The sequence below is a fragment of the Natator depressus genome, chromosome 9 (assembly GCF_965152275.1).
Source record: "Natator depressus isolate rNatDep1 chromosome 9, rNatDep2.hap1, whole genome shotgun sequence".
Classification (NCBI taxonomy): Eukaryota; Metazoa; Chordata; order Testudines; family Cheloniidae; genus Natator; species Natator depressus.
Genome location: NC_134242.1, coordinates 52434927 through 52459849, shown reverse-complemented (window position 1 = coordinate 52459849; position 24923 = coordinate 52434927). Strand labels below are relative to the sequence as shown.

Genomic DNA, 24923 nt, shown 5'->3' with positions numbered 1-24923 from the left:
AAATCACAGAGATGTTGCAAGGCTAAATCTATATTTGTAAAGCTTTCTGGCTCCCACTCAGCAAAGCGCATAAGTATGTGCTTAATTTTAAACGTGCGCGTAAGTCCATCCCTGTTCCGCAAAGCTTTTAATCACTTTGCTGAATCAGGAGATCCTCTTCTGAAAGGAAGCATGGCTTTGTGGGTAAAGCACAGGACTGGGAATTATGAGATTTAGGTTCACTTCCTGGCTCTGTTCATGTGTTTCTTTTAGAACCATGGGCAAGTCACGAACCCACTCTGTACCTCATTTTATCCATCTGTAAAATGGAGATATTTCCCCAATTCACAGGATGTTAAGAGCTTTATTTTGTCAGTGTTTGTAAAGAAATTAGATAATCAGGTGGCAAATGCTCTGTTTAAGTGCCAAATATTTGATCAAAGATGCTATTTAAATGCAAAGTATTTATTATTCAAGTTTTTTAATAAAATTAGAATTCTAGCAGTAGACATGGGTGACGTTCTTTCATATCTTTCTCCAGTCAGTGGGGAAATTTATGACCTAGCTAAGCAACCAGTATGACAAGATGAGTGGCTGTTGTGTCGCATACACTGGAATTTCATGAGTGTCTTTCACCTACATCCTTGATAGGTTCGTAGTCAAGCCTCACAGCGTTCTGTTTTTCTTTGGGTGCTGTCACTCAATGTTTCTGTAACCCATATCTGCTCAGCAAGGTACTTTGTCTCTCTCTGGTGCTGGGTGGGCCACAGAGAGAAGTTTATGAGCCTGGTACAGCCTTGGCTGACAGAGCTGGGTATTATGTATTTTAGCTCGGGCAGTAGGGGCTCCTGCCTTAAGTCCATAAGACCCAGGTTCAATTTCTGCTGCTGCTGATCCACCCAGCGGCAAACCACTGTGGCACAATCCAGCATATTTTGATACATTATGGAGTACATATAGTACTTTTTGTTTATTATACAGGTAGAAATCTTCTCCTGCCAGCCGGATGGTCTTGGTTTGAGGGAGTATCTCTATAAAATGACTTTATGTCCCTTCCTTCAGAATGCTTCATTAATTTAATGCACTGTGACCTTGACCAGCATTATCAAAAATTGCACTGACTTCCTTGCAGCTAGGCAGGCTGAAGAGAAGCTATGAGAAGCTGCAGAAGAAACAACTGAAAGAAGCTAGGGAGGGTCCCAAGAGCCACGGGGATGACCGGTCCGAAGTGAGCAGATTGACTAAGAAGATAGAGGTGTGTAGATAATAGAAGCCATGGCCATTGTTCATACAAACCAAACTGACTTGTTTCAGGTTCAGGAGCAACTCTGAATGTTTAATAAGCAAGTGGACTGTGAGTGCAAATACTCAGTCCACTCACCCCTCCATTCGCTGTCCTTCTGCTCTTGTGTAGCAAAGGCCATTTCTGCACTGGTCGTCTCCATGATGCTGCCCAATTTAATTGGGATCGCATGTGAATTCATGAATATTGTGTCCGCCAGGATTTTATAAAAGAGTGGGGCAAGCTGTCACAGGTGTGTGTGTGTGTGTGTGTGTGTGGAGAGTAGGGGAGAACTGTTTGAAAATGTAAAAAGAAACATATGATTACTGGTAAACATATTTGTACCGCACTTAGCACAATGGTGCCCAATCTCTTTTGGGGCCTGCTGCTATTTTAATACAGTTAATAAATGATATTATTGTTATCATGGATTAAATCAAAGGTGAGTGGATGTTTTAAGGACAAGACAGTATGTAAAGGTAGAAAATTCAAGCACGATGGGGTTGTTACCACAGGGTTTGGAGGAAATTCTCTGCATGAGTGTTTTCCAAGTCCAGCTTGTCTTTAATCTTACTACCATGATGAGACCAGCCATATTCTCTCATCTTTGATAGCACCACTTAGAAGTTGGTAACGAATCTCCTCAAAACACCTCTATGAGGCAGTGTCTGATTTCTGGGTTAAGAATTATTGTTACTTCATACTTGCAAACTTAGTGAGTTCAGTAGCAACCTTTTCTTGTAAAGTTACAGGGAAGTAGAATTGTTAATGCTCTGACAGCAAATCTGTAGAGCTGGTCATGAATCAGCACTCAACATCTGTAAGTAGCAGTAATTGACATGAAGGTTTTAACTCGGAGAGAGCAATGCCACAGCACAGTGTGAGGGACTTTTTAATGCTGAGTCAGTGCATTAAATGACTGGCTAATGGTTTCCCTGCTGTGGAGGAAGGCTCACGACTATACAGTGGCAGGAAAGAGAATGTTAGTGAGAGTTGGGAGGGGATGATCTTGACAACCAAATGGGTGGTAAACTCCAGGTCATCCCAATCATCCTTGCAGGAATTCCGTCAGAAATCTCTAGACTGGGAGAAGCAGCGGTTGCTTTACCAGCAACAGGTGGCGTCACTGGAGGCCCAGAGGAAGGCTTTGACAGAGCAATCTGAGCTCATTCAGGTACAATTAATGTGCGCTGAAAGTTGTTTGTTTGCAGTGACGAGCTAATGAAATCCCTCAAGTGTGAATCCACTTCAGATCGCAACTGAAATGACTTTATCGGTCCTAATGGAGTAAACTCATCTATACAGTACAAGCAGTGAAAGATCTGAAGTCTGTTAATGGAGGCTGGCTAAACCTTCCCCATGGCTCCCGTGCACTCAATCTCACTCATAAACATTAGGAGGGGGAAGATAGTAAGATGATGGTTTCTGGGAGTGGGGGGAGATTACAGGACATGACACTTTAAAATAATTTTTGTCACGTCATGTTCAAAGCTATGTACCTGCCAATCCTCAGCTGTGTAGTTGCAGCTATACAGAAGTTGCTCTTTGAAAATAGTCTTGTCGTACAAAAGGCACTTGCCACACGGTAGCAAAGTAACAGCAGTTTCTAGCTCTGTTTTTGAGGCTCTTAAAACAGGAGCAGAATGGTGCTGTTGTTCCTGAAAAGTTAATCCATTCCCGGAGTTAGTGCTGCTGCAGCAGTCTGATGAGCTGACCGAGACCCCAGCTGTGAAGATATTTACGCTGACACAATTGCAGCAAATGCTGATGATAAGCTCTTGTTGGGAGCTTTTCACTTAATGGGCACCTGAATTGCTGCTGAGTGGAAGCTCTGGCAAGGAGGAGTTTTGCAGTTTGCGTTGACAGGATTGGAGTTGGCACTAATGGCGCTTTATGAGGGGCCAACACTAGCAGATCCACAAATGCCGAGTGGGCCTTTGAGCAGAAGGTCTCACCGCTGCTGTCTCTCTCCTTGCTATTTCAGTCTTCCAAGGAGAGACGTGTCCTTGGAGCACTGGCCAGTGTGTTAGATCACAGTGTAGCAGAAAAATGGGACATTTACGTTGCGATTTCCAAAGCAGTCTCGGGGACTTAAGCTCACCTTTATTGGCAAATGTGATGGAAGCCTAAATCCTCACGACTGTGTTGGAAATCTCAACCTAAAAAAATAAAACCTGTCACAAACACATCCTGACAGCATTTTCTGTTTTTGTTTTTTTCTGACACAGGGTTGGATGAGATCTGCAGCTCCCATGCACACTCTTGCCCCCACCCAACCCATTAGTCAGGGGTGCCATTTTTCCAGCTAAGGATTACTGGATTCCCTTTTGTCACTGTAACTGTGCAGGTTACTCTGGAGTAGACCTTGGCTTTCTCTTGCCCAGTGAGGAGTGCCTTCCCTCCATCCCTGCCAGCCTAATAAACTAAAGGTTGGCAACCAAAACTGGGTCTCCTACATGGCACCATAGGACATTATGGCTAGGCCTTTCCTTTGTGGGTCTTAACTTTTACTTTCAGGCTTTCCATTTATTGCAGAAACTGTCCATGAATTCAGCCAGTCTGGCATGTTGGTTTCTTGGGCCATCTCGGGCAACCACATGCTTTTACTTTCATAGCCATTGCTCCTTGTGATCCAGGTTTGTGTATTGATTGCAAGGGTAATGACAACACTGCGTATATTGGGCGCTACATAAAAAAAGTGTTCAGAAAGTGAATGTTCTTAGAGGCATATGACATTACTCATTTGTTAAATTATGTCAGTCTGCAAATAATAGGGAAGGTATTGTTTGTCAGTGATATGTTTAATGTAAGTATTCTATTCTATTCTATTCTATTCCTTTCTCTAATTTACATTTAAAACAATAAAACCTTCAAATCTCAAGAAAGTGAGTGTTCTAGCAAGCTTCTAGAACCGGAGGTTCACTGCATGAAACAGAACATGACTGGCTGTTGCCGTCACTCCAGTTTCTAATTTCTATTTGATTCCTTTTCCACCTGTCAGGAGTTGCTCCCTGTCTCCATGTGGGATTAACAGATTTGCCTGGCTTTGTAGTTCATATATGGTATTTCCAAATCTGCTTCCACTTTGTCCTCTGGCTAGATCTAACCCCTGGGTTGATGGACAGGGAATTTAGGCCGCTTTACTGTTTGTTCAATCTCTTGGGCAGTGTGGGTTGTCTGCTTCAGAGATTCTCTTTCTTTAGACGCCCTCAGAACCTCTTTTGGAATCATAAGGATCCCGTCAATTCCTTTCTTCTCCCTACCTCAAAGGCCTAACCTATGTACAATCCTGACGCAGCACCTCCTGTTGTTCCCTGAAGGGCAGCACTGCTTTCAGAGAAAATGGCATGTTGCATCGAGAAGTATCGGTGTGGAGCCTTCATGAAGCTTCGAATCTATTTATTTCACCTCTCTTTATATGTAATTTAGCTATAACACAGCAACAACCTCTGTCAGCAGACTCAGCTCACCAGTCGGAAGCAGATGCTGGAATCTGTGCAACTGGCCAGCCAATCGGAAATCCAGCATTTAACCAGCAAGCTGGAGCGAGCCAATGATACCATCTGTGCCAATGAGCTGGAGGTGGAGAGGCTTAACATGAGAGTGGATGACTTGACTGGAGCCAATCAGAAGATTCTGGAGGATCACCAAAGAGTCCAAGAGGAGCTGGTGCATTCTAAGAAAATGCTGGAGGTTTGTGAGAAGTAGCAGTGAGAGCTGTCCGTGGAGGGTGCTGGGGGTAGTTCAGTGCATTCCCTTACCATCTCAAGATGAGATTATCACCTGGGAGGTACAGTCACCCTGGAGATCTCCCACCCTTCCATCAGTGCCTTTGTGTGAGGCTCCAAGCTGGCCGTGAGGCCAGCTTTGTACCCATGTGGCATTGTGAGCCCATTACCCATCTAATGCTTCTTTTGGCATCTGAAAATACAATTCATTTCCAGACCAGCTATACTAAACTGATTCTGTCCATTCCTGCGACAGTAACTTCCATTTCCTCTCTTGTAGGTATTACAAGAGGAGAAGTTGGAGCTGAGAGTCACTCTGCAGTCCCAGGAGGATTTCATTAAGAGCTCAAAGATGCATCAGGAGCAGTTACATAAGGAGCTGGCCAGCGTAACTGAAACCCTGCACAGCAAGGAGCTCCTTACCAGGTCTGATCCTTGGCATCTAAATGTGATTGGCCATCACCCCACTCAATGTAGACCTGTGACCTTAAGTGACTCTCTGAGCCTGTGGAGCTCTTTCTGTATGCTTGGAGTCTGAGCTCATGGCTGTTAGTATGCTGTAGGGGGACACTGTAAGGTAAGGGTGCCCGTTCTTCATTTGCTTCAAAAGCAGTCGGCATCCAAACAGTGAAGAAGTATTGTAAATACAGAGGGGTTCGGCCTTGCCTCTCTGGTAGGTTTCCTGAGTCAGTGCATTGTGTTTGATTCCCTTTTCGTGCATTTCAGGTGAGTAGTGGAGAGAGAAAACATCCTTTGGCCACTAAATGTGCTCATTGAAGTCAGTGCAAAGGTCCCATTAACTTTAAGGGCATAGGATCAAGGCTTCAGCAAGGTTATAATGATTGTGGCAAAGGCATCAGCCGCTTTCTGCCTTGATACTGGTGGAGAGAGACACTGAAGTATACACAGGAGATCTAGCAGCTATGCCTTTCCCTGCAGCAGGGATTACTGAGCATCTGCCAGTGGGATTGAAATTGCCCAGTTGTGTTGGTTTTTTACTAATTTGGTGGCGGCCTGTCATAATCTGACTGAATTCAAACATGGGCCTGTCATCAGGATGAGATGCTTGGGGCATTCAGAATATCCACAGATGCCACATTATAGCATTACATTTTGGTGGATTTTGTAGAGCTAGAGTAGAGACGAGATGGGTGAGGTAATGTCTTTTCTTGGACTGCCTTGTGTCGTCAGAGAATAGAAAATATCACAGTTCTTATATCAATACACAGGGGATGAGGTGTGTCAAGAGACTAAGGCCTTCTGGGATGGTCCTGTGTTTGTGCATAGGTCACTGGAAGAACACCTGCGTGAGAAACGGCTGTCACAGGAGTTCCCAGAGCTGGAGCACGTACTCCTGCAGTTGGATCTTGCACAGAAGAATGAAAAGAACCTGCAGTCAGAGGTGGCTCGTCTTGAGGGCAGGTAGAGGACAACTTCAAAATTCAGTCACACACAGACAATATGGCACGTATAATGTCTTATTCACCAGCGCTGTTAACCACAGTAAAATCGTCCAAACCACTAGTATTTTAAGAGTCCATAGAAATCTGAGTCTAAAATCTTACCACAGTGGGATGTTAGGGTTAGTTTTTGTTTGTTAAATATACCTTTTTAGGTTTTAAAAAATATTTTCTTTAGTATGCTTAGACAGGTCATTTTCCTTTGTAGTGGAGAGGGAAATCTTTGTTAAACTAAATAGCCAGTCGGCTGCTGAGAGCTACATCTCAGCTTTCCTGTTCTGAGTAAAAACTGTGATGGAATTTCTCCACTGATGGATCTGTAGAGAAGATCCCCGGTTTACAAGGGAAGTTGGTAACTTTCTTTTGGTAAGGAAAAGAGAAATGGCTGTATCTAATCAGAAAAGATTGCAGCAGTCTTGGTCTGTCAAAATGACTTCGGTAGAGAGGACAGATGTGTGAATGCTGGTTTCCTGAGATAACCTGCATTGTGGCTCATGGGGGGTGTTTTTAAATTGTGATTTGTTTGTTTGTTTCTGCCCCCAGCCTGGGAGCCATAAATGCCAGGTGTATACAGCTGAGCAAGGAGCTGACAGACAAGTGCAAAGAGCTGCGGGTGATGGAAGAACAACGCTGCCTGGCCAAGGCTGAGATTAAAAAGGTAAGACCCCTGAGTCTTAGAGTGGGAGCAAGGTTTGAGGACTAGCTAGCACAGTTGCCCACAACAACTCTGTGTGCTCTGTATTAGCAAAGCAAAGAAAGGGATGAAGGAACAGCGTATGTTGTGGGGGAAATGGTTGCTCAGAATGAAGGGGTGGGAGAGAACTGAGGATCCCACATGCAACTTTCCCTTATGTCTTTTTTTTTTTTTTTTTTTTTTTTTTTTTTTTACCTTGAGTGGAAGAGCGTAGTCTTGGTCTGTGCTTTTAAAAGTGGCAGTGGATGGCTGAAGGAAATAAGCAATGGAAGGGCCTCACTGACATAGCAGTTCTTCTTCGAGTGATTGATCATTGCATTCCAATAGGTGTGTGCACGCACTGTGTGCATGATCATCAGAAGGGTTTTCCCCTAGCGGTACCTGTCAGGTCAGCTGTGGAGACACCTGGAGTGGCGCCTTCATGGCGGTGTATATAGGTCCCTGCCGACCCGCTGCCTGCTCAGGTTGGTCTTACCGCCAGTGATGGTCGTTGTAGCAGCTCAGTCTCTTGCATTCGCAAATGGCTACCTAGTGGTTCCCTTTTCTTATTTGTAAATAGTTAATCAATAGTTGTATAGTAGTTAAGCTTACTTTGAGGGGCTCCCCCCCTCACCCTGGTTTTCCTCAGTCACAGGAGTTTAAGGCATGCGAGAGGTGTACGAAACCTATGCCCAGAGGTGATCCACATGCTGCTTGTCTTAAGTGCCTAGGAGAAGGTCATCAGACAGACAAGTGCCCAATTTGCAGGAGCTTTAGACCCAGGACTAAGAGAGAGCAGGACTATCATTTAAAGCTCTTCCTGATGGAGTTGGCCCTCTGCCCTCAGCCAGTACTGGAAATGGCACTGGCATCATCAGTGTGCAGCGCCCCGGCCTCAGTGCACCGAGGAAAGACCTCTTCACCGCTTACAGTCCCCAGTGCCTCATAAGAAAAAGAAGGCGGACAGGGGTCGTTCCCCCTGGTAAGAAGCCGCAAGGGGATTCCAGCGGGGTGCATCCTGTGGCAGGACACCCACGGCTTGGCCCTCAAGACCTGGCACCATTGATTCTGACCCCGATCAGAGGTCCGTCGAGTTCAGTGCTGGTGGATTCCTCCAAATCCTCCTGAAGAGCTCGACCTTCCCTCCACACTGGATGCCTACAAGGCAATGTGGGACCTTATTGCCATGACGGCGCAGTCCCCGGCCCCGCAGATATGAGCGACGGCACCGCTGCAGATGCCGGCTCAAGTTCAGGCACTGTCAGCGGCACTGACAATGGCACCGTCTGTGGCATCTATGATGGTGCCCCATGTGGCACCATTTCCGGCACCCTTCATGGCAGTGATGGTGGCACTGGCCCATGTTCATCATCACAGCAAGCCCATGATGTTACAGCACCTCTACCCATTACCGCGGTACCGCTCCCCGGCACCATCAGGCTCCGTCTCCTTGTGGTCGGGCTCAGAGTACTCTTCCAAGTCGGAGGCTGAGTTTTCTGTCTCCTGATGCAGCCAGTACCACTCATGGTCCTGGCACTGCAGAGTTGTGGACTCGTCAGCACCAGTGGTATCCTGGCCACCCCAGTGGCAGGGCTGAGTACAAAGGCCCAAGGAGTCCAAAAGGGCCAATCATCAGACTCAGGGCTCCAGGGCTGCATTGATGACGTCTGCACCCTGTGCCCCATCCTCAGCAATGTCCGTGTCTCGCCACACACCCAGGGCTCCGGAGGATCCTGCATGAGACAAGGACTCTGGGCTGTCGCACTTAGGAGCAGCACCCGAACCAGTACCACCAGTTGTACTGGAGCCACCTCCAGTCACGGGGGGACTGACACACCTGACCCAGCCTCTAGGGAGCCAGAAGGGCAGGAAGACCTGGTCCCATGGACCTCCTCCTCCTCCTCGCCAGACGAGGCGGTGGCAGGCAGCACCACCACCCTGCCAGCGATGGACACCAGGGGATACCAGGACCTTCTTAGGAGGGTGGCCCTAAACCTAAACCTCCAGATGGAGGAGGTCACAGAGGAGTCGGACCCAATGTTGGACATCCTTGCCCTGGAGGGTCCATCTAGGGTGGCCGTGTCCCTGATAAGAACTATCCAGAATGCTACTAGGGTGCTCTGGCAGAGTCTGGCCCCTATACCACCCACTGCTAAAGGGGTGGGGAGACGTTATTTTGTGCCACAGAAAGGGTATGAACACCTTTTCACCCACCCACCAACCCAGGGACTCTAGTGGTCAAAGTGGCAAACCATAAGGAGCGATGGGGCAGCCAGGTGCCGGTCCAAAGTCACGGGATGCTAAGCAGCTGGACTTTTTCGGCTGAAAGGTCTACTTGACTGTGGGGCTCCAGCTTCGAGTGGCCAACCAGCAAGTGGTACTCGGCCACTATGCTTTCAATTCCTGGAGCACTTTAACAAAGTTTCAGGAGTTGCTCCCGGCTTTCTCGCACAAGGAGTTTGATGTGCTTCTCGAAGAGGGCAGAGTGGTCCCAAGATCCTCCATCCAGGCTGCGTTAGATGTGGCAGACTTGGCGGCTCGGACTATGGCCTCCACCGTTACAATGCGACACAGCGCGTGGCAGCAGGTGTCCAGGATACCACCGGAGGTCCAGAACACCATCCAGGACCTGTCCTTTGACTGTGCAGGCTTGTTTGTCCAAAATACGGACTCTTGCTTGCACAGTCTTAAGGGCTCGTGGGCAACTCTAAAGTCTTTGGGAATCCAGACCCCTGCATCTCAAAGAAAGCCATTTAAGTCTCAGCCCCCATCCCTCTTCTATTCTGGGCCCCCGAGGCGAGACTCGTGCTGGAGACAGGGGCAGGAATCATAGGAGATGCCCGTCACAGTCCTCCTCAGGCCCAGGCCAGGGTTCTTCCAAACAGCCCCTCAGGCCCAAAGCCAAACTTTTGAAGATGCGCCCGAGGATGGAGCACCAGTACTGAGCTCGGATCCTTACCCCCTCTTCGTGAATTTACTAGTGCTCACTTCTACTGTGCTTGGTCTCAGATCACATCAGATCACTGGGTTCTAAGCACGGTGGACGTGGGATATTTTGTCCAATTCTATTCCCTCCCACCCCCCTTCCTTGTCCCTCTACAGGGACCCTTCTCACGAACTACTCCTGCAAGAAGTGCAATCACCCCTCACTCTTGGGCAATAGAGGAGGTTCCTCAGTAGTTTGGGACTAATCCCGCTATTTCTCCATCCCCAAGGCCAAGGGTGGGCTCTAATCTATTTTGGCTCTGCGAGACCGTAACAAATTCATAAGGAAAGTAAAGTTTCGCATGGTCTCTCTGGCCTCCATCATTCCTTCCCTGGATCCGGGGGACTGGTATGCCACCCTTGACTTGAAAGATACGTACTTTCATATTTCCATTATTCTGGCCCACAGACGGTTTCTTTACTTATGGTCAGTGGCCAGCACTACTAGTTCAGGTGCTCCCATTTGGGCTTTCGGTGCCCCTCCCGGGTATTCATGAAGTGTGTGGCGGACGACTGGCTCATGAAGGCCAAGTTGCAAGCACAGGCTGTGAAGCATGTCTCTCTGTCTCGGGCCACCTTCCTCAGGCTGGGCCTCATATCGAATGTGCCCAAATCTACACTAGTCCTGATGCAGAGAATAGAATTCATAGGCGCTCTCTTGGACTCCATGCAGGCCAGGGCATTCCTGCCCGAGCTGCACTTTCAAGGACTCGGGGACATTATTGAAAACCTTCACCGATTTCCCCACAATGATGGCCAGAAATTGCATGAAACTGTTGGGGCATACGTTGGCCTGTACAAAACGAGCTGGCCGATCGCCTCAGCCGGGGGTTTCACAATCACGAATGGTCCCTCAGGCTGGACATCATGCATACGATTTTCCAGAGATGGGGCTTTCCCCACATAAACTGTTCACGACGCGGAGCAACAGGAAGTGCCAGCGGTTCTGCTAGTTTCTGAACCACAGCCCAGGATCCATCACGGACGCCTTTCACCTTTCGTGGACGAGTCACCTGCTGTACGCGTTCCCGCTCTTCCCTCTCATACACACAGTCCTCCTCAAGACTCGCCAGGAAGGGGCTTCCTTGATCCTCATAGTGCCAGCGTGACCCCACCAGCACTGGTTCACCATGCTGTTGAACCTCTCAGTGGACAGACCACAAGCCCTTCCCGTGCGCCCGACCCTCATTACACAGGACCATGGCCGCCTGCAACACTCGAACCTGGAGTCCCTCCACCACACGGTGTGGAAACTCCATGGTTGAATCTGCTTGAGCTTCAGTGTTCGGACCCAGTGAGGGAAGACCTGCTGGGAAGTAGGAAACCCTCCACGCATGCCACGTATCTGGTCTCTGCAGAGGGGCAGCCCTCCACAGCAAGCGCCAATTCCCCTTGTTTTGGACTACCTACAATACCTCAAGCAGCAGGGGTTGGCAATATAATCTCTCAGGGTACACCTGGCTGCCATTTCTGCCTTCCACCTGGGAGCAGCAGGTAGGTCAGTCTTCAGCAATCCCATGGTGGGCCAGTTTCTCAAAGACTTGGACAGACTTTATCCCCAGGTGCGACGGCCCGTTCCCCAGTAGGACCTCAACCTGGTCCTGTCCGCACTCATGAGGCCCCCTTTCGAGCCCATGGTGACCTGCCCTATGTCCTACCTTTCCTGGAAGGTGGCCATAACCTTGGCTAGAAGGGTCTCCGAGCTCAGAGCGCTGACTTCCGAGCCTCCCTATACAGTCTTTTATAAAGACAAGATACTGTTACGCCCTCACCCCATGTTTCTACCAAAGATAGTCTCCCAGTTTCATGTGAACCAGGACATTTTTACCTGTGTTCTTCCCTAAGCCCCATGCCAGTAACAGAGCAAATGCTCCATTCCCTGGATGTCAGTCGTGCCCTAGCATTCTACACTGAGGGCACAGAGGCATTTCATAAGTCACCACGGCTCTTTATTGCAATCGCAGAGAGAATGAAGGGGCTTCCAATCTCGTCCCAGTGCATTTCATCGTGGATCACGTCCTGTATCAGGACGTGCTACGACCTGGCTAAGATTCCAGCCCCTTCGCTGATGGCGCACTCCACAAGAGCACAGGCTTCATCCGCAGCATTCCTGGCACAGGTCCCTATCCAGGATACATGCAAGGCAGCAATATGGTCTTCCATCCACATCTTCACATTGCATTACGCCATCACCTAACAGGCGAGGGACGATGCAGCCTTTGGCAGGGCAGTCCTGCATCCAGCAACCAAGTGAACTCAGGAAGAACTTCTCCTCCAGGGAAACTGCTTGGAGGTCACCTATTGGAATGCACATGAGCAATCACTCGAAGAAGAAAAAATGGTTACCTACCTCTCATAAGTGTTTGTTCTTTGAGATGTGTTGCTCATGTTCATTCCAAATCCCACGTGCCTCCCCTCTGTCCGAGTATTCCAGCAAGAAGGAACTGAGCAGGTGGCGGGTTGGCAGGGAGCTATATACGCCGCCATGAAGGCGCCACTCCAGGGATCTCCATAGCCGACCCGACGGGTACCGCTAGGGGAAAAGCCTTCTGATGATCGTGCACGTGGTGCGCGCGCACCTATTGGAAAGGACATGAGCAACACCAGTTACGAGAGGTAGGTAACCTTTTTTTCCATTTTACTGTAGGTAGGAAAATGTGGTATAGTTCTGTTCAGAAAGTAACACCCAGAGAACTGTAGCTGTTTTTTGACATTAGTGCGAGGCTAACTGTCGTATATCCTGTCCATATATGTGGGGTTGTAGATTCCTTCCTGAGAGGGGGTATGTTTAGAGCGATTCTGACCCTGGTTATGACAGCAGATTCACAAAAGTAGAAGGAATTGAGATGAGGAGGTGATATCTAGCAGGCCCAGTGGTATAATGTGCTTCCCATTTCACTTCTTGAGATCTGGATCTGAACATGTTTTAGGGTAGTAAGTGTAATGAGTGAGTTTGTATCCGTCTAGATATCTAGGCACGCAGCCATATGCTAGCACAGAACACAGCAGCCGTCTGCAGTGAACACATCACCCTAGTGCTCTGCCCTTGGCACTTGCTCCCCATGGAATACACCGCTCATATTTGGGTTATCCCTCCATGGGATTGGTCCTAGCAACCTGAGAGATCCCTCCCTCCCTCCCCCCCCCCCCCCCTGCAACTATGACCTTAACAGCAACATCCTGCTGGGATGGTGAAACAGTATGCCACTGGGGTTAGGCTTGTCAGTGTGACAGACAGAACTTTCCCAGGAGCAGGAGCTAGCCTACAGACTTTGTTCCCACCAAGAAATAAGGGATCGTCACCACACCCCTTTCAGACCGTACTGGAAATCTCATTTCTTCTATGTAGCTCTTCACATACACAGACACCTCATCCTAGACATGCCTATTTACTTACACACACAAACAGCTCCACAGGCTGGGGAAGAGGAAAGAGAAAGTGGTGGTCCTATTATTTCTATTTTTAAGTACTTGGGAGGCCATGAGATACTACAGTGATGAGTGCTGTGTGGTATCTAGATAGACAGACTCTGTGGTGCTGTAGAAATAGGTCAGATTAGGGATGTAAAATACTGAACGGTTAACTGGTAAGCATTAGTCTTACCGGTTAACTGATCCTAACCATTAACCCCCAGCCCCGGGGCTGATTACATGACATAATTTTAATTGTTTAAATGGTTAACTTTTTAAACGGATATTTACATCTCTACTACAGATATGGCACTTTATAGATAGGTTGAGATCTGTGGGCTGATTTTCAGAAGGTTTAAGTGTTCACAGCTGCTATCAATGAGGGGTGTGGGTGTTCAGCCCTTTTGACGGGCTTAAGCTCTGCAGTGGGTACTTATTCACAACCCACTTCTTACCCCAACAGATAACTGGGGAAGCAGAAGACCACCAAAGGGATGAGATAGATAGTTTGTTATAAGTCAGGATTGAAGTATGTTAACAGAAGATTCCGAGGAAGCTTGCATAGAGCTCTGCACCAGCCAGTGCTAAAATTATACATAACTCATGTGTCAGCACATCTGCTTTCTCGCTGTTTGTCCTTTAAAAATCCATGGGTGGTTCATGCATATCTCTCTCCAGCTGAAGGAGCAGCTATCTCAGGCTGAACAAACTCATAGCAGTGAGCTAGAAGGGATGAAAAAGGAGATCTCCCAGTTGACGCAGGTGCTGCACCAGCGTGACATTGCTATCGCCTCGTCCAGCGGGTCCACTTCTGACATGGAGCAACGAATGAGAATGGAGATTGAAAGAGCAGAGAGGAAAGCTGTGGAGCACAGGGTAAAAATGACTGAAGGCTCTTTCTCTGTCTCCACGGCCCTTGGGGCCCTGAGGGTTGCAGCACAGAGTCCTGTATTTCAGCTAAGCTAATGCTTTCCTTCCCTCTTGTGTTTTTAGCCTTGGGATCCAGAGACTGGCATGATCAAAGCAAGGGACTGGAGAGCCTCCCAGGGAAGCTGTCTAACCTTGTTGTGTCCCCCACAGCCTCTTGCTTTCCTAACCAAACCTGTAGCCATTACTTGTCTTTCCTTCTAAAAGGGGTGTGGAAAAGAATTTCTGAGTATGGTTTGGGTGAGGAGGATCCTATTGTAGCTGCCTATAGAGCTCTGGCATTATCCTAGGCTGTCAGCTGTGTGGAAGGAAAGGGGTAGAGAAGCTTTCCTTGAGCAAAGAGGAACTCTTGACAATCTCTACTTGATCAAGGTGAACCAACTCATAGTTCCATGTGGTACCAAAGTAGCACCAGCTTTCAGCTCAATTTAGAGACTCTTAAAACAAGAGCAGAATGGTGCTGCTGTTTCTGGAAAGTCAGTCTGTTCATTGAGGTAGATCTGGAGATTATGAGCAAATGAGGATTACCAGAGGAAGGCTTCATGATCCCATCCAAACTGGAGCCCCTCTTAGTAACTATCCATATTTTGGTCTCCATGCAAATTATCTTAGTGCGAAGGAAAGATAGGAAGAATATTAAGAGGCCAATATGGCTCCATCAGGAGCTCTGTAATGACCTGAAAATCAACAAAGAATCCCACAAAAAGTGGAAACATGGATGAATTGCTTAGGAGAAGTACAAAAGAAAATCACAAGCAAGGAGGGACAAAATCAGAAAGGCTAAAGCACAGAATGAGTTACACCTTGCAAAGGACATAATAGGCAATAAGAAGAGGCTCTATAAATACATGAGGAGCAAGATAAAGATGAAGGAAACTAGGTCCTTTACTTAGAGGGGAAGGAGAGCTAAGAAGCAACATCAAGAAAGTTGAGGTGTTTAATGACTATTTTGCTTCAGATATTCAGCACAATTAATGTTAACAAGGGGGAAGGAACACAAGCCAAAATAGGGAGAGAACAGATTAAAGAATATTTAGATAAGGTAGATGTATTCAAGTTGGCAGGGCCTGATTAAATTCATCCTAGGGTACTTAGGGAGCTAGCTGAAGCAATCTCAGAACAGTTAGAAATTCCCTTTTGATAACTCCTGAAGGACAGGTGAGATCCCAGAGGACTGGAGAAGGGGAAACATAGTACCTATCTTTAAAAGGGGGAACAAAGAGGACCCAGTGAACTTTGATACCTTGCAAGATACTGGAACAAATAATTAAACAATCAGTTTGCAAGCACCTGGAGGATAACGGGGTTATAAGGAATAGTCAGCATGGATTTATCAAGAACAAATCATGCCAAACCAACCTAATTTCCTTCTTTGACTGGGTTATTAGCCTGACGGATAGAGAGGAAGCAGTAGAAGTGATACCTCTTGATTTTCATAAGGCTTTTGACACAGTTCCACATGATATTTTCATAAGCAAACCAGGGAATTGTGGTCCAGATGATATTACTATAAAGTGGAATAACTGACTAGGTGGTAATACTGCTGAAAAGGATCAGGGGATTATAGGGGATCACAAACTGAATGAGTCAATAGTGTGATGCAGTTGCAAAAGAGACTAATGTCATTCTGGGGTGTATTAACAGGAGTGTCATAATGTAAGACATGGCAGGTAATTGTTCCGCTCTGCTTGTATTGGTGAGGCCTCAGCTTGAGTAACTGTGTCCAGTTCAGGGCACCAAACTTTAGGAAACATGTGGACAAATTGGAGAGAGTCCAGAGGAGAGCAACAAATGTGATAAAAGGTTTAGAAAATCTGGACTATCGAGGAAAAGTCAACAAAACTGGGCATGTTTATTCTTGAGAAAAGAAGACTGAGTGGGACCTGATTAACAGCCTTAATACGTTAAGGGCTTTTATAAAGAGAATGTGATTGATTGTTCTCCATATCCTCTGAAGGTAGGATGAGAAGTAATAGGCTTAATCTGCAGCAAGGGAGATTTAGGTTAGACATTATGAATAACTTTCTAACTATTAGGGTAATTAAGCTCTGGAATAGCCTTTCAAGGGAAGTTATAACATCCTCATTATTGGAGATTTTTAAGAACAGGCTGGACAAACACCTGGTCAAGATTTACTTGGTCCTGCCTCAGTGCAGGTGGCTGGACTTGATGACTTTTCAAGGTCCCTTCCAGTCCTTCATTTCTATGATTCTGTGAATTCAATTTGAGATCTCTTACATTAATTAGACTCGGGCAATAAAATCCTACAAACCAATGTGAAAATAGGATGGCTTGAACTGTGTATACTAAATAAGTTGTACAGGTGCCATTGCAAACTTAGTGGGGACTACAACTCAGAACTTTCTTCCTAAGCTACATTAGCATTTGAGCTAAAAGTGGGAAAAGATAGCATGTAGGTCTTTGATTAGTTATTTGTGTTCATCCTGTCTTCTCAGGTGATTCTGGTTCATTTGGAAACCCTGAGGCTGGAGAACCGTCACCTCTCTGAGATGTTGCAGAAGGTGGAGTCTAGTGTGTTGGGGGTATGGAATGTGGAATAGCAATTTAGACGACCTAGTGTCCTGGTGGTGGGCTGTGTGGTAGCAAGAGTAGTAGTGCTTATATCGCCTTCCACACCTAGGCTGCCAAGTGCTTGATAAAATTGGGTAAGCATCATTCCCTTCCGTTGTACAGTTGAGGAAAGTGAGACCCAGAGATTATGATGATAGCTTGCTCTTATACAGCGCTTTTCATCAGTAGATTTCAAAGGACTTGAGAAAGGAGGTTGATTTCATTATCCCTGTTACATTATCCACAAGTGGAGAAACTGAGGCACAGAAAGGGGGAGGTGACTTGCTCAAGGTCACCCATCAGACCAGTGGCAGAGCTGGGGATAGAACCCAGGACTCCCAATCCCTGGTTCAGTGCCCTAGCCACTGGCTCCTGCTGTCTCCTGTCATCACATTGTAGTACATGCCATGTTTTTATCAGCTTGCCTTTAAGCTCTGAGCGGATTCAAGAGTCTAACTATAAATCCCTGATGCCTCCTCCACAAGTTTGAGACCTATAAGTACTCTGGCTCTTGCAGCTACTGCACTGAAAATACATTTTACTTCCTGGTGAGAGGGAATTTGGTAGACTTTCCCCGCTCTCTTTAGTCAGTAGGCACTGGTGGAATGTGGCATTGAAAAACATGTAAATTTACAGAAAATCTATTTGACTTGCTGCTACCACTAGATGTCGCTGTGGGTGGTAGTTCTGAATAATAGGGAGGGAGAGAAAGATGGGGCTTAGCATAAAGGGTGGAATATACTGGTCACTAATGCAGAGATTTCTCAGAGCAAAACATCCTTTCAGCCTGGGTTACTCCCCACCTGTACAATGCACAGGAAAGTAAAATCAGTGACACTAAAATGAAGTAGCAGCAACATTCCGAGGGAAGATATTTCTGGGGCATTTTATTTATTTATGGAGAATACAAATGTTCATTTTTTGATCATGTTTTTCAACCAGCTCTAAAATGTACTAAGTTGTCGGAAGTCTGCAGTTTGTGCAAGAGAAACAGTTTTCTCAGGGGCCAGTCTGAGACTCCCAGGACCTAAGACCATCCCAAACCTCACCATCTTCCCATTGAAGTGCTAGGCACACATGTCCAACCTGCTTTCTTTAATATAAACCCAGAGTCGCACAGACCTCTTCAAAAAAAAAAAAAAAAAAAAAACCCTGACAAACCCACCAAAACACAATTGTATGCTGCATACACAATTCTCCTACCTGGGTAGAGGATGAGAAAGAGAACAAATCACATGTGACAGATGTTAGTCTCATTGCTTAATGCACAACTAGATAGTGCTGAGATACTGTGGACATAAGGGCATCGTAAGAACCCGAATAGAATGGAATAGACCGTGATAGCAGCCAGTTTGAATTGCCAAGCCTATCAGCAAGTTGAAGACTTAACTGGTGGTCTCTGAACTTTTTCCAAGGTACAGCTTTGGGGTTGTCTGTGAATGGACAAAAAGAAAGAGGGGGAAAGTCTATAGAGGAAAAACAGTTGGGAAATAGAAATTTCCTTTCCCCAGTTAGAAAAGGGGGCAGGGAGAGAACTAGATGTCAAAAACTGAATCACTATAGTTGTGTACAAACAACCCATTCCTGCTTTTGAATGACTTAACAATGTAAGTAATTAATGTGTGAAGCTCAGAGAAAAGATTGGAAGTCGTATTTCAGAACTAGATACATTTCTGCTCATGCCCACAGACCTGGCATTGGCTATGTTACGTGTGTGTGTGGAGGGGAGGGGTTGCACAGAGGGAGTTTCTTTTGTCTATAATGTGTTCTTGGAGGCAGAATTCTAGGTTTGTCAGTCCCAAGTCATTACTTTACCACTTTGCTGCAGCAGGAAAGAAGTCGTTCCCTATGTAAAGCCCATTCAAATAAATGGAAGGTGCCTAGTACATCTAGCCGCACCAGTGCGCAAACACTTGTTTGGGTGTGCCTGAGGAGTCATTTAGCAGTTAAGTGACTCCCAAATTTGGCTTGTAAGTTCACACTCAGCGAGATGAATGAAGGAAATTCACATCTCTGCTTGTTTAGCTCATTCTGTCTGGTTGCAGACTCAATAAGAGAGCAGCAGTTGATTTACCCTCTGGAGGTGGTATTGCTAGTAAAAAGCCTGGAAATTTCACTCCTTAAAATGGGACTCCTAGAATACGTTCTAGGAAGAATGTGGTTTATCTGTGCTCTGGATCTAGATTATCTCTGTAAAAATCCTGAAAAATACAAGTTTGGATTGACTTCAACATCTCTCCCTTTGTTAGGCAAAAGATGTCCATGTAACAGACATCCAAGAAAGCTACACCACAGCACTAGATAAATTAGAGTCTGAGAACCAGCAACTGCAGAAGGACTTGGCAGAGACTAGAGCTAAGTTAGAGCTCTCCACTCAGATCTGCCGGGACAAGTATGAGAGCATCGTGCAGCAAATGCAAAGCGAAGTGACTGAGATCAAGGATACAGAATGCAGGTGAGAGCATGGCATGGGGACAGTTTTTTGTTCTATTACAAAGGAAAGTCGAAGGCACACGAATAGATTTCTGATGCCACATTTGTGCAGAATATCTACCCCAAAACTCTGACACAAGACCATTCTGGAATTTGCTGTTGTGCTTTAAATGGAACAATAGCTTTTAGTCCCTGTTATCTTTGTTCTGCAGTGCTAGCTGGCCTCTTAGGCTATGTCTCCACAGCATTTTGGATTTGACAGTGGAGCTCCCAGCCTGGGTTGACAGAGTTGGATTAGTGGGGCTTGCACTAGCAGTCTAAAAGTAGCTTTTTAGACAGCGCTTTGACTGTGCAACCTCGGGCTCTGAAGTCTAGGGAATGGGGCTGGACTTCAGAGCCCAAGCTGCACCTTCATAAGAACATAAGAATGGCCATACTGGGTCAGACCAAAGGTCCATCCAGCCCAGGCAAGGCGGATTAGTTTATCTTTTGTTTTATGTGAATTTTTCCTGTGTTAAGAGGGAGGTTTATTCCTGTTTTCTGTAACTTTAAGGTTTTGCCCAGAGGGGGATCCTCTGTGTTTTGAATCTGAATACCCTGTAAAGTATCACTTAGTTTTGTGAGATCTATTTGAAGTTCTTCACAGTCTGCCTTGGTCTTAACTATCTTGAGCAGGTTAGTGTCATCTGCAGACTTTGCCACCTCACTGTTTACCCCTTTCTCCAGATAAGTTGAATAGGATTGGTCCTAGGACTGACCCTTGGGGAACCCCACTAGTTACCCCTCTCCAGTCTGAAAATTTACCATTTATTCCTACCCTTTGTTCCCTGTCTTTCAACCAGTTCTCAATCTATGAAAGGATCTTCCCTCTTATCCCATGACAACTTAATTTACGTAAGAGCCTTTGGTGAGGGACCTTGTCAAAGGCTTTCTGGAAATCTAAGTACACTATGTCCACTGGATCCCCCTTGTCCACATGTTTGTAGACCCCTTCAAAGAACTCTAATAGATTAGTAAGACATGATTTCCCTTTACTGCTAACTCACCGTTGAAGGCTGTGTAGACATGCCCTTACTGGTGCTCTTTATTGCTGCTATGCTTAGCTGCTTTTGTGTAGCAAAATTAGCACATAATCGAAGCATGCATGCATTCTCCTCAGTTAACTTGTACTGGTTTTTGTGGAGGAATGAGCTGTGGTAAAGGAAGCTGTGGTCGTAATAGGATGTGCCACAGACTGTAATACTTCAAATGACTAGAACAATAGAATAAGTGGTGTTGTGAATTCCCTGGAGACTGGATGTACTTCTGGGGCCTTGTGAAAACAAGTGATAGCAGCCAGTTTGAATTGCCAAGCCTATTAAGAAAGTGAAGACTAACCTCTCTGAACTTTTCCAAGAAAAAGCCCTTGCATAAGATCTGTAAAACAGAGCCAAACTGTCCTGATTTTAGATTTGTGCTTTCTGTCCTGCTCTCCAGAAGAACCCAGGAGCTGCAGCACAAACATGAGGAAGAAAAAAGGAAACTGCAGGCCAGGCTTGAAAAGACCATTCAGCACTACAAAGGGGAGATCCAGAATCTGAAAGCCCACCATGTGTTGCCTGGGATGGGCGCTGTGTCAGATGCATCAGGCGGATCGAACCCCCATGTCAGTAGGAGCAGCTCTAAGGAATCCCTGTCCTCTGACTCGCTGCCGGGAACAGACCCTTTGTCCCCTGTGCTGGATGGAAAACAAGATTTCACTGACGATGTATCCAGGAAGTCAGTCTCCAGTCAACGGAGAGAACTTGTGCCCTTGGTAAGTAGTAATATAGGAGCTGTTGGTCACTGTTCAGAGAGAAGGGATATAGTCAGGATTCTCTATTCTCTTATATGACAAATACAAGCAGGTTTCAGAGACCACCTTTTAAACACCACTATACTCTGTGTGCACGTAGAGGTACATTGTAACCCAAAGCCAGGAAAACGATAGTACAGAGATGATGAATACTCTAATAACTAGAATGACGGTTTGGAATAAGATTATTTCCCAGAACACTTTGGGGCAAGACTTTCTGCTGAAATACGAATTCTAAACTCCGAGTTGGTTCAGCCTGTAGTGAACTTCTCCCTTGATACTGGAGTTGTGTACCAACTGACAGAAGCAACCCGCTTCAGTTATTAAATATTCTGTATCAGTATCTGTTTGGTGAAACTTGGCTCAGACATTTAATATTTTGTAGGAGAGGAAAAGCTGCTATGCTGAAAATATAGGGGATGGGGGGGGATGAAATCAAGTTTCTGAGGTAGGCAATTAGTTCACATATTTTTCCTAGTACTGATTGGAGGGCACATGGGGTTTTTTGGTTCTCTGCAACCCACACACTGTAATTTGTCACTATTTTATGGCTCTTAAAGGGCTGCCCCTGGTAGATCACGCCCCTACAGCATTAGTAGAGAAAGGGAGGTTGCCAGCAGGCAGCATGTGTCACCAAAAAAAACCCCCAAAAAAACGGTGATTGGAGAAGTGGCAGTAAACTGGATGAGACTAGCCCCTGCATATCCGTGAAAGGCCAGGATTTTCTGTCTTGGTGATTTCCACATACACAGAAAGCCTCTTGGATTTCACCCAGTTGTCTTCTCTTGCCAAGAAATTGAAGGCAGGCTTTCCCTGATGGACAACAGCTCCTTCCTGATCTCATATTTTACCTCCCCTTCCCCTCCCCCAACATTCCCTTCTCTGAAAGTCTCCCCTCATTTTTATTGTAGTTTAAAACTTAGCTTCGAAATGTCCCCCTTTCAGGGGGTGAGCTGTCTGGGGGAGGCAAGTGAGTGGCAGAACCAGCTTCTGTTTTTATTTGAAAGAACACATGGCAATTTATCAACAAGGGCTGGCTGAATAGGAGTGTGATGGGAGCTCAGCACATTCCTCCCAGCTACAAGGGAATTGTGCGTCACAAACCTGTACTGCCTCCTTGAACATTACATAACAGAAAGCAGGGAGGGACTTCATAGTCTGCTCAGAAACTCATTCCCGCAGTAGCGAGAGACAGGCAGCGGCAGGTGGGTGAGTAATATGGATGGGAAAAGGTGGCTAAACTCACGTAATAAAACCATTGTAATGATTCAGACTTGCATTAGACAGTGGTTTTATATAACCTCTTTCATAGTCTTGAGTTACCCTAAAGCTGTGTAGAAAGTTCAGCACTGAGTATGAAATCCTTGCTCCATTGAAGTCAACAGGAATTTTACCACTGACTTCCCAGGGACCAGGATTCCCCCTAGAAGTGCAGTGGTCGGGTAGGTAACTGTGGAAGTCATTTTCCATGCAATAGTAGCTCCCACCCAGCCCTGGATATGCAAATTCCTTGTTATGAAGAGCAGTTACATGCGCCAAGATAGTGTTATGGGATTTTTCACTGCTGTTGGAGCCTGGCTGAAGCTACCTGGAGAGTCAGTATCTCTCCCTGTGTGCCCCACAACTAGCAAAATAGGAGTGTATTGTTGTATCAGTGACTTGTCTAAGCATGAGACCCCGGTGCCTGACTTTGCCCAGCTCATGTAGTGCTGTACCTTTTGAAAGTATGGCTGGAATCCTGTTTTTGCTGACCTTCAGGCTGGCACTCTTTTACTGTGACAGACAGGCTGGAAGCACACCCAATCTCTGCATTATTGATTTCCTATTACTTCTGGCTTTTTGCGGCGTCCTGAGGGCCTTGTCCCTTTCTGATTCAGAATCTAGCCCCTTGCTGTGTGGCAAGGGACTTAAGAGCAGACATCCCAGTTATAGGTCTTCCAATGGGGCTTCTGCTTCTAAGTCATTTGTTAACTTAGCCACCCGGGGCCTTACTTTTAGAACGTCGCTGTTTCCAGCTGACCTTTTAAGGTTCTTAATCTGCTACCTCAATAAAGGTCAGTAATGACATAACTTAGATTCTAGGTTCCCTCAACATGTAGAAACTGCTTGTGGTTCAGTACAGTTTCACTTGAATTAAATGCACTGTTTTTCCCCTCACAGTCAAATGCCAGAATATTGCATGTGTTGAAGCGTCCGGCTGCAGTTTATTTCTGTGCCCATGAGCCCTGTTAACATCTCTGTTTTCCTTTAGTGCCCCCTGCCTACAGCTCCGATTGGCTCAATAGCAGCAAGGTTTTTGGAGGAGGAAGAAGTGAGATCTCAGCGCATCCTGGAACGCTTAGATGCTCACATTGAGGAACTGAAAAGGGAGAGCGAAAGGACAGTGAAACAGTTCACACACCAGAAGTAACAGCTCTTCAAGGTCTGTGGATTTGAAGACTGGTTTAATTAAACCACATCAAACTGAGGGGGAAGGTACCCATGAACCTAATATAACTCAGAGCTTGCAGGAAAGACGTCTCCTCATTCCCCAAGCTGAATTAGCAGTGTGGAAACCAAGGAAATCGTGCTCGTCTCTGGAGCAAAACACTTTGCCTGGCGGGAGTGATTGTGCTGGTGAAAGTACATCTCCATCTGAAACACTGGCTCAGGAGGCTAGAGGTCTCTGTTCCAGGAGAGACTGTGTGCGTGTGTGTGTGTGTGTGTGTGTTCACTGTCATGGAGATTGTGATGTCTTCCCAGAGCAAATTCCAGTGTAAACTATTTATTTAAAATTATTTTTATATCTATAAAAAAGATAAATAAAAGCAAAACAGGAAAAATCCCTTTTCCCATTCTCATTCCCCCCCCCCTCCCAAAAAAAAAAAAAAGGCACAAAGTAAATCTCTTTCAGCCAGTGAGTTTTCATTTGTATACCATCTCCAGGGAATTAATCTGACCATCTGCTTCCAAGAGTTGTTATGCTCTTTTCAAAAAACAAGGTATACAGCAGGCCTAAGTGGGGGAGAAAACACTTTCCAAATGAGGCTCTCCTCTCCTAGTGTACTGTTGGTAAATATTTCCTAGAGCTTCATACAACTCCTACACCTGGCTGCTTGCGTGCTGTGCTGTTCATTTCCATACGATTCCATCTTGCTCGTATATTGCTTTCACAGATACTGAGGCAGAAAAATACACAAGCAGAAAACAAAGAAAGGAAAGGTGGCAGAATTCTCACTATGGTGATGGATATAAAAGAGGAGCAGTGGGAACAGAAGGTGAAGTAGAGTGTAAGGGATAAACACACATGAATGAGAGCCACTACATTTGTACAACAGCTGTTTTACAGAGCACTGAGCAGCTGGTGGGAATTGTAAGAGTGGTTTTAGGAGTCAGGTCAGTGTGCCAGATAGTTTCTGAGAAGTCGTTTAATTCTGACAGGAGGAGTACATTTTAAGGCACTTGTCCTTGACTGTTTTCAGTGTGTGTTCTGTCACATCTAAGGGAACAGATTGGAGACCAAGCTTGATGTTTTTGTTGTTGATAAAGAATGAATTCCTAATCTATCCTCACCAGCTCCTTTGTTTTATGTACTAGCCTCATTTATAAAGTGGATTGGCTAACCCAGTCACATGACAAGGTGGTGAGCTAATGCTGCCAC

General features: G+C 46.0%; 1 protein-coding gene across 8 annotated transcripts in view; it reads left to right on the top strand.

The window, feature by feature from the left end:
- CEP63 (centrosomal protein 63) overlaps positions 1–24131 on the top strand; it is a 45767-nt gene extending 21636 nt beyond the window's left edge. For 4 of the 8 annotated variants that reach the window (XM_074964165.1, XM_074964164.1, XM_074964160.1 and 1 more), the window contains exons 5-15: positions 1112–1234; positions 2322–2435; positions 4718–4954; positions 5270–5415; positions 6277–6411; positions 6993–7107; positions 14197–14394; positions 16902–16988; positions 19266–19471; positions 20926–21244; positions 23535–24130. In XM_074964165.1, coding sequence (XP_074820266.1) covers positions 1112–1234; positions 2322–2435; positions 4718–4954; positions 5270–5415; positions 6277–6411; positions 6993–7107; positions 14197–14394; positions 16902–16988; positions 19266–19471; positions 20926–21244; positions 23535–23693 — 1839 coding nt within the window. In that variant the 3' untranslated portion in view covers positions 23694–24130. Of the gene's footprint in view, positions 1–1111; positions 1235–2321; positions 2436–4717; positions 4955–5269; positions 5416–6276; positions 6412–6992; positions 7108–14196; positions 14395–16901; positions 16989–19265; positions 19472–20925; positions 21245–23534 lie in introns of all 8 variants that reach the window. The other 4 variants (XM_074964163.1, XM_074964162.1, XM_074964166.1 and 1 more) reach the window with 3 other exon arrangements.
- The last annotated feature ends 792 nt before the right edge of the window (positions 24132–24923 follow it).